Consider the following 9,312-nt stretch of genomic DNA (forward strand, 5'->3'; position numbering starts at 1 on the left):
AAATGTCCATTATCAACAGCACATAAAATAGAATGTTGTGTTAATCAGTTAATAAACAGTATGTTAAAACAGTATACCTCTAAAAAGAGAGAGCATTAAGACAGCATATGAACAGGGACCCACTCTGATCTCTGCACACAGAAAGACACTACATCACTTTTCGGGGGGCTTTCAGACCAGACCTTTTCATAGGTCTCAGAACCGTAGGAGGCAGTACCCCCTTTTTCATAGGTCTCGGAACCGTAGGAGGAAGTACCCCCTTTTTGTGTGTCTGCACTGCAGGAACTGAGGACGATCATAGTTTTTAGAACGCCTTTTTAAGGGAACGCCATTCCTACTGGCGGTGCGAATGCAAACAGGAAAAAAGCCCTTGAAGGTATGTAGTCCTCCTGGGAGCTCCCAAGAGGGTAGTTCCACTCAATGAATCCCTAAAACCTTTTGATCCGAAAGCGGCTAAATCTCCATTATAAACAGTAGATTAAATAGCAGATGTCCAAAAAGACATTACGACTGAAGTTGTGTTAATCAATAAATCAACAGTACTCTTGCTCCCTTATAAACAGAATACGGTATGTCTCCAAAAAAGGACATCATCATCATCAAGTTGGCCCTGGGTCCACAGTATCTCGCTAAAACAGGTCGCCACTCTCATCACTGCACTCTGAACGACACTCCATTCCATTCCATTATGTTGTCACAGGGAACCCAGGATCTCGTTAACAGCTACCTGAATTCTGATCACTGCACATAGGACACTGCATCTCCATTATAAACACGATGTTAAATAGCTGATGTTCAAAAACACTAAAGTTGTGTTAAAACGGACATCATCATTAAATCTCTTTTATCAACACTATATTTAGTAGTATGTGTAAAAAAATACATTATGGCTGAAATTGTGTTAATCAGCAAATAAATAATATGTTAAACAATATACCCTCATGATGTGCATCATGATGAAAGCTGTCATAAACAACATATAAACAGTCAACGACATACAGTGAAGGACATAGAATTAGAAAATCTCACAGTATATTAAATAGTCTGTGTCCAAAAAGGACATCTTTAAAGTGTTAATCAATAAATAAACAGTGCTCCCTCTCTTTTATAAAGATTATATATTATATGTTATATAATATGTGTCCCAGGAAAGGACATATTTAAAGCGTTAATCAATACATAAACATTACTCCCTCTCTATTATAAAGATTATATATTATATATTATATAATATGTGTCCCAGGAAAGGACATATTTAAAGTGTTAATCAATAAGTAAACAGTACTCCCACTCCATTACAAAGATTATATATTATATATTATGTAATATGTGTCCTAGAAAAGGACGTGGTCATTAAAGTTGTCACAGGGTCCACAGGATCTAAACAGGTAGCGACTCTGATCACTGCAGACTGAAGGGCATTACATGATTAATGTGGAAGGGGAATATTATGAGTGTATTACACAACAAGTGTCCCCCTTTGGCCCCCATAACTATAGCTATACTTAGGCCTCCACCAGCCAACATGAATACAAATATCCATTGTGGCGAGCCAGTGGACCGATAGACGATACTCCCATGCCTGTCAGCTTTTCCACATGCAAGCTATTCCGTGCCTTCATTCCAGGAGTTTATAAAAATCAAGCAGGTGTCATATTTTTCCACAGTTGGCAGTGGACATCGAAGGGTTGGCTCCGAACATCTCAAATTCACTCCAGAAAAAAATATGTCTGGATCTGTATTTATTACCCATGTGCCTGGCGCTAGAGCTCCCTCTAGAGGCTGAGGTTAGTATTGTTCTTTTCACGATCTCACAATGTCTGCTGCAGACTTTTCGGCATGATTACCTGTGTGCTCACTGACGTGTTTATAATGACAGTTATGTTTATGTCAGTCAATGTCATCCATACCTGTAAAAATGTGCATGGAAGCAATGACATTGGGTTAAGAACGTTTTTCTAATTTCTCATAATGATTAACGGATTAATGACCAAGTTCTTTTTTTAAATGGCAATAAAACATTTTTTTTTTCTTTGCCAGCTAACGGGCAGAGAGGGCTAGGCGGATTTAGTAAGCTACCTCTGAATAAGAAGCACTGGCTGAGAGGCCAGTAGACAATATACATTTGATGTGTTGAAATGTACTGAAAGTTGACTTTGTAATGGCAACCTTATGCAGAGAAAGAGAGAGGGAAGGAGGGATAAGGAGAATTACAGAATGAAACGAATTAGCGAGAGAGAGAGAGAGAGAGAGAGAGAGAGACAGAGAGGAGGAGACAGACTTTTCTTTTGCTGTTTGTTTTGGGGGGGGTGGATTGTACCTGGGTAGGTTCTCAAATGGATAATCCCATTTCCCGCCCTCAATCTGACACTTGGGCCCGATAGCCAGGCCAGCTGAAGCCACACTGAAGCAGTAGATGGCCCCGATCAGGCCAAACGCAGAGGAGAAGACAGAGTTCAGCATCTGCCAATCACAGCAAATACAGAGAAGACAGAGTTCAACATCGTGAGTAAGTGTGTGTGTTTGTGTGTGCATTTGTGTGTGTGTGTGTTTGCGCATTTGTGTGTGTGTGTGTGTGTGTGTGTACATATACAGTGGGTGTAGGGTGTGTTTCATTGATCACTTGTCACTGTGAAAATAATATATGGCTCTTATCTAACCTTAACCATACCTTTTTTCCCCGTGGTTCCCCACCTTTGGTTAATCTGAGAAAAACATTTTAAACACTTACCCGACAACGGTTTCCACAGCAACCTGCCCCACAGCAACCCTTTCCACCTGCCCTGATGGCCGAGCAACTGGGACACAGCATCTAGCAGAGGAAGAGAAGGTTTATGGCTCTAATCTAAATTTTACTTTTGGTCTTAAACAAAATACTAAATAAAATAGAGCATCTGGGAGAGGAAGAGGAGGATTATGGTCCTCATCTAAACTTTACTTCTGGTCTTAAACAAAATACTGCAATTAGACAAAATTAAATGACTGTGTAGCTGCAACCATTGAATTTATGGCTGGGAAGTTATAGAGATAATCCATTCAAATTTCATTGATTTGTATGGCGACATTAACAATAGACATGGTCTTCACAGAGCTCCACAGAACCCAAGGACTGAACCCATAGAACTACACAAGGCAACGGCAGCAAGAAAAAACTCCCCTTACTATGAGACTAATAATAATAATAATAATAATAATAATAATGCATTTTATTTGTAGCGCACTCTTCATTCAAAAGAATCTCAGAGTGCCAGTGTGGAATAATAATAATAATAGTAATAAAAATAATAATAAATAGGAAGATCTTTGCATACATGTGTATGTGCATAGTATTTACGTAACTTTTGCATTTGTGTGTTGGTGTGTTCTTACCCTATGTTGTGTGTATGTGTGAAGGTACGTGTGTGTATATATGTGTTGGTGTGTGTGTGTGTGTGTGTGTGTGTGTGTGTGTGTGTGTGTGTGTATACTGTATATGTGTGGGTGTGTGTACACATATGTGTGAAGGTGTGCAGGGTGTGTTTCACTGCTAATGTGTGAGTCGCGCTGAAATGAATGCCCAGTCTTATCTAATCTTAAAAAAAATTGGGAATCCCATACCCTATTTTCCCGAGGGGTTTCATTCCAAAGTGCAAGGACTGTTTGGGTTGTGTGTGTGTGTGTGTTTGTGTGTGTGTGCGTGTGTGTGTGTGCGTGTGTGTGTGTGCGTGTGTGAGGACAGAACAGAACCATTTATTTTTTCAGGTTTCACCGTTAAGCCTTTACCAGCATGGAGGGATCTGAATTTTAACTAAATGCACACCTCTGCCATATGTGTGTGTGTGTGTGTGTGTGTGTGTGTGTGTGTGTGTGTGTGTTTGTGTGTGTGCACCTCTGCCACGCATTAGCTTTCGATACCTCACATGTCACACTTGTGTATTCTACTATTATACCAGGTTCATAGGTCTTATTACACCAGGTTTATAACACTAGAGAAAGGCCCACAAGGAGATTAAGGTAATGATACGTTTCGGAAATGTCATGTATAATCAAGAGAACATACTTAGGCACTTTATTCATGTAGAACTTTTTTTTTTTTTAAAGAAAGAAGTCAAAGCAAAAGGTCAAGTTTCGTGTAATAGAAGCCTCGGCTTTAGGCTAACAAAAGAGCTTCCGGTTTGGGCTCACAGAAGCCTCAGGTTTAGGCTAACATTAAAGGTTCAGGTTTTGGCAAACAGAGGCCTCCGGTTTAGGCTAACAGAAAAGGTTCAGGTTTAGGCTAACATAAAAGGTTCAGGTTTAGGCTAACATAAAAGGTTTGGGTTCGGGCTAGCAGAAAAGGTTCAGGTTGAGGCTAACATAAAAGGTTCAGGTTTAGGCTAATATAAAAGGTTTGGGTTCGGGCTAGCAGAAAGGTTCCGGTACTCACGAAGAGGCCTCCTCCGATGAGCCCGCCCATGAGCCACACCTGCAGGGAGATCTGGCTGTTGTCCAGACTCTCACCGTTGGGGAAGAACAGCAGCAGGTTGGCGATCATGCAGACAAACGCCGAGGGCAGCAGCGTCAGGCCCACTAGGCGGGAACACTTCCCCGTGCAGCACATCCTGTCGTCGTCTTTCGCGTTATTCACTCACCCGCTCCGTCGCTATAACTCTCTTATAGGTCTCTTTCACCGAGCCGCGCTCTTTTCCTCACTCACAAACAGTGTTAGTGAGTGAAACCTTTCATTCAATGGTGGGGCGACGTCAGGTAGAACAGAAAGAAACAAATAAATTCCTCCCAAAACACAAATCGCTTTCCAAGTCAGGTCAAGTCAGGTTCAATGACAAAATATTTCTTTTTCTTTCTTTTTTCTTGAAATAAAGCCAGCAGGAACTTAACAACCGTCTCTCCTCCTGTCCTCTCTCCTGTCTGTGCTCCTGTGTGATCGCTCGTTCAGAATCGACCAGACGGCCACCACAGCCCTCTGCCCTTTGATACCCGGACATATTTACACTCCTGGTATCAGGCCCATTTATGGAGGGGGAGGAGAGGACATTAGTCTCTTACTTGTGTGTGTGTGTGTGTGTGTGTATGTGTGTGTGTGTGTGTATGTGTGTGCATATCTATCACATGCTTGGGTTGGTGGACAGAAACTACGTGGACACATCACTCTCTCTCTCTCTCGCTTTCTTTATCTCATTCTCTCTCACTCTTTTTTTCATCAACATATTCACTCTGCCCATCTGTTCTGTATCTCTCTATATCACTCACTCTATCTCTCCATTTTCTCCATCTGTTTATCTCTTTCACTCTCTCTCTCTCTCTTTATCTCATTCTCTCTCCCTCTTTCTCCATCTCTAGATCCCCCCTTCTACTCTCTGTAAGGGCGAACTGGATGGCAAGGGATCAATATCTGATGTAGAAGGAAATGAAGGGAACAGGTGTGCTGATGTCAAAATGGAGATAAGACCATCAAGATAACGAAGAGCAACAACTCTCAGTCTGTCTGTTTTTTTTTAGTTTTATGGTTTCTGTAACAACATTTTGGCAGGAGCGACTGGAAAGTGGATAACACGATAATGGTTTATGGTTTTAGTCCAGTTCCTCAACCTTTGTCATTTGATGGAGGTTGGTTTATTTGCACCTAAAATGTTTTCTCTAGCAAGTGACTTCTAACCCTCTTCTAACTTCTAGTCTACCACCGTCGTCCTTTTAAAGTTGCTGTTGAGTTTTTCAACATGGAGGATTCATCAGACCGTGTCTTGTTCTTTTAACTGTTAGAGTGGAACGTCTTCGCCTCAAGATTTCGCCTCTGTTCCTCGCATTCGAATGCATCTCTGATACGGGCCAAGTACACGATCTGTGTCATATGACATACCATAAGTCTTATGATTTCTCTGTGACCTGTTTGTAAACATGTACACACCCATTCACACATACTTTAGCTGGACAGATAATTCCACTAAGATGTATCTGTATAGGTTTATATTAAGGTAATTCCATGCCAAATCAGCAGATTTAAAAAAAATGATGTTTATGTTTGTATGTAAATAATGGTGTTGTGTAGTTTCTGAGATACGGAGGATTTAAAAAGGTTGGCCCACATTCAGCCCACAGTTGCATATTTGCCAAGTTATGGCTTGATGAAAATTATATATTTAAAAAAAAAAAATTGGAGCCACTTTTGGCCACTTTATCTTCTCTAGCACGAGGGTCTCAGAGGGTTTTGCTTTCCCAATGGTATTGCTTCTCCATCTAATCCATGGAGAGAGTATGTTTGCAGTCAAATTAGATTTCCCCTTATCTGTCATGCCAACTGTATTATCATACCCAAAGTACATAGAGTCTGTTTGCAGATAGTATGAGCTGATAGCTGAAGCTGATTGGTGCAGTGGTAGTATGAGCCGATAGCTGAAGCTGATTGGTGCAGTGGTAGTATGAGCCGATAGCTGAAGCTGATTGGTGCAGTGGTAGTATGAGCCGATAGCTGAAGCTGATTGGTGCAGTGGTAGTATGAGCCGAAGGCTGAAGCTGATTGGTGCAGTGGTAGTATGAGCCGAAGGCTGAAGCTGATTGGTGCAGTGGTAGTATCCCTGGTGCAGTGGTAGTATCCCTGCTCATCACTCCAGGGGGTGCATGCAGAACAACACCAGGGCATGGACTTTGATATTCTGATTCTAACCTTATTCTATATCTTATAGTCATATTAGAAACATGTCTAGCCAGAGAGGGTATGTTTAAGTTAATAAATAAATAAATAAGAGTCTTGCTATCATAGGAGCCCATGGTGCAGTGGTAGCATCAGAGCTTCCCATCCTCAGGATAGCCAGTTCACTCCACTGGCTATCCTGTGAAGTCTATTTCAGGTCTACTGACTTTTAACCTCCATGATACCACCCACCATGTATACATGAGGTCTATTGGATACTACTCACAGCAAAATGTCAGTGTAATTATACATAGCGTATCAGCCCCCTATAGATCTAAGGCTTCACACATAAACTTGTGGAGACACTCAACAGTTTCCCTGATATCCCCCAAAAAAACAAATAAAATATTTAAAATGTAAATATTTACTCATGCTTATGCTGTTCACAGTGCCATTTGTCTCTATAGCAACCAAGGTGACGCTTCTCTCCTCCCAACCTCCCAGAGTGACAGCAGGGACTCCAGCCCATGTCTACTTCAGATCCATCCCTGACCTCCAGCCCACGTCTGCTTCAGATCTATCCCTGACCTCATATCCACGTCTGCTTCAGATCTATCCCTGACCTCATATCCACGTCTGCTTCAGATCTATCCCTGACCTCATATCCACGTCTGATTCAGATCTATCCCTGACCTCTTGTATTGTAGCAGACCAATACTCCAGTCAATGGTGCAGCAATACACCATGTTGGGATAAATCCCAAAATAGAAATCACTTGACAAAAAGTCACAATTACAGCTGAAGACACTGAAGAGATGACAGAGTATGTGGTAAGGTTAGATCAGACATACCACATGAGCAAGTCATGGACAGCAGACACAGTTTCCAGTGCAGTTTTATTGCATTGAACTTCTGCATTGATACAAAGGCAAACAGATTTCTCTCTCTCTCTGTCTCTCTCTCTCTCTCTCTCTCTCTCTCTCTCTGTCTCTCTCTCTCTCTGTCTCTCTCTCTCCATAATCAGCATCGGTGTGTCCACCTGCATCCATTTACGATCTGTTGGATATAAAATGCAAAGTTACACTTGCACATAACAACCTCAGTTTTTTTCAGAGTCGGAGCCAAAACTCACAGCGTCATGACTATGTCCGAGAACTAAAGCTGTTGAAGACGCATCTCTCTAGCGCCCTCGTGTGGAGCTCAGCACATAAGGCATATCATTGTCCATTCGACCATGTGGTTTATCACAGTGGCGAATGTAAGCAATATTTCATGGCCAGGGAAGAAAGATATGACAGCATTACAGCATCTAACTACAAACACTGAACATCTTTATTGAATATATTAATATTAAGTACAATAATTGTGTAAGGTTAGTGGAATACTGTCCTCATCTAGCCACATTCATACGATGCCAGGGTTAAAACTGCCACCTGTTTTGCAAGGGGCACCGAGGGACTGAAGGAGGAGCGATGCAGGCAGCTAAAGCTAAAGCACAAAAAACTTTTAACTGTTCGGTCCGGAGCCTGAAAATTTGATTCGGCCCTGGAGCCAAAATAAAGTAGTTTTTTCCTTTTAGGTAATCAATGCGATCTAGCCTCTTGTTTGTACTCATTACCACCGCTGTGCATTGTGGAACGCCCTCTGTTGATGACGCATCAAATTATTTCGCTCAAAACGGCGGAAAGGCTGGCATACAGAAATAGAGAGAAAGCGAAAGAAATATATTTAAAGAGAAACCTGCTCACGTAGCCACTCTCCTCCACCAGACAGAGGAGTTAGGTGTTGGGGTTAGCTCCACTGCCTGAAATGCTATCTAAGCCACCATTTTAAAATATAAATTATACTTGTGTTTAACAACCAAACAGTTAACAGTACACAGACAATCGCTTAACATTTGTACACAGGGATGGATTACCGAACGGGCCTACCGGTCCCAGGCCCAGGGGCCCATGAGCTCAGGGGGCCCCTAAGCCAGAGCCTCTGCGTGAAGTCGCTGTTATGTAGGTCTTATTTGTGGTTTGTGAGGGACCGGGCGGTCACCCCACGTTGTTTTGGGAGGTTGTGACTGGACTGGGTGGTGTTGTTGGGAAGAAGGGTGCAGGAGATGGTGGCTTGTATATAAAAATATTTTCTTATTTATTTACCTGTGGATTCTTTCAGATCAACCCCGAAACAGGTCTATACAATAAACAAACATACATTCATAAACACACAGATGGCCGCACTCAACGTGCTACAGACAGTAGAGAGAACTAGGCATATCATAGAGCATGCTAAGCACAGATTCACAGGTCACATGGACCATATTCAACGGACAGGTTCAGAAGGAACATTCAATACACCAAGCACAGGTTCAGGAGGAACACATTGACAAAGCACAGGTTCAGGAGGAACACATTGACAAAGCACAGGTTCAGAAGGAACCTCTTCACAGCACAGGTTAGTATCCACACAGCTAGATACAATTACACTTCACCTCACAGCAAGTAAGTGTTTTCCTTGCAATAGCCTTTCACAGTCTCTCTCATGCCTGTTCGTTAAGTTCTCCCATGGCCATCTCAAGTGGTAAGAAAAGTCTGTCCTCATGAACATGAGGCGCCCTTTAAATAGGGGCCGCCAGCTGAGTTCACTTGAGCCAATTTGGTGTTCCAGGTCCAGCCACTATGGTGGGGGAGCCCGGATCGAACCATTGTGGCGGGGGA

The 9,312-nt window shown here is 42.2% G+C and overlaps 1 protein-coding gene across 1 annotated transcript in view; it reads right to left on the minus strand.

Annotated features, from left to right (window-relative positions):
• tm4sf5 (transmembrane 4 L six family member 5) overlaps positions 1-4,927 on the minus strand; it is a 6,836-nt gene extending 1,909 nt beyond the window's left edge. The window contains exons 1-3 of the mRNA XM_012830817.3: positions 4,406-4,927; positions 2,732-2,812; positions 2,321-2,463 (exon numbers count right to left, since the gene is read on the minus strand). Of these exons, the coding sequence (XP_012686271.2) occupies positions 2,321-2,463; positions 2,732-2,812; positions 4,406-4,579 (398 nt within the window). The 5' untranslated portion in view covers positions 4,580-4,927. The remainder of the gene's footprint in view (positions 1-2,320; positions 2,464-2,731; positions 2,813-4,405) is intronic.
• Between the last annotated feature and the right edge of the window lie 4,385 nt (positions 4,928-9,312).

Source organism: Clupea harengus, chromosome 18 (assembly GCF_900700415.2).
Source record: "Clupea harengus chromosome 18, Ch_v2.0.2, whole genome shotgun sequence".
Lineage (NCBI taxonomy): Eukaryota > Metazoa > Chordata > Actinopteri > Clupeiformes > Clupeidae > Clupea > Clupea harengus.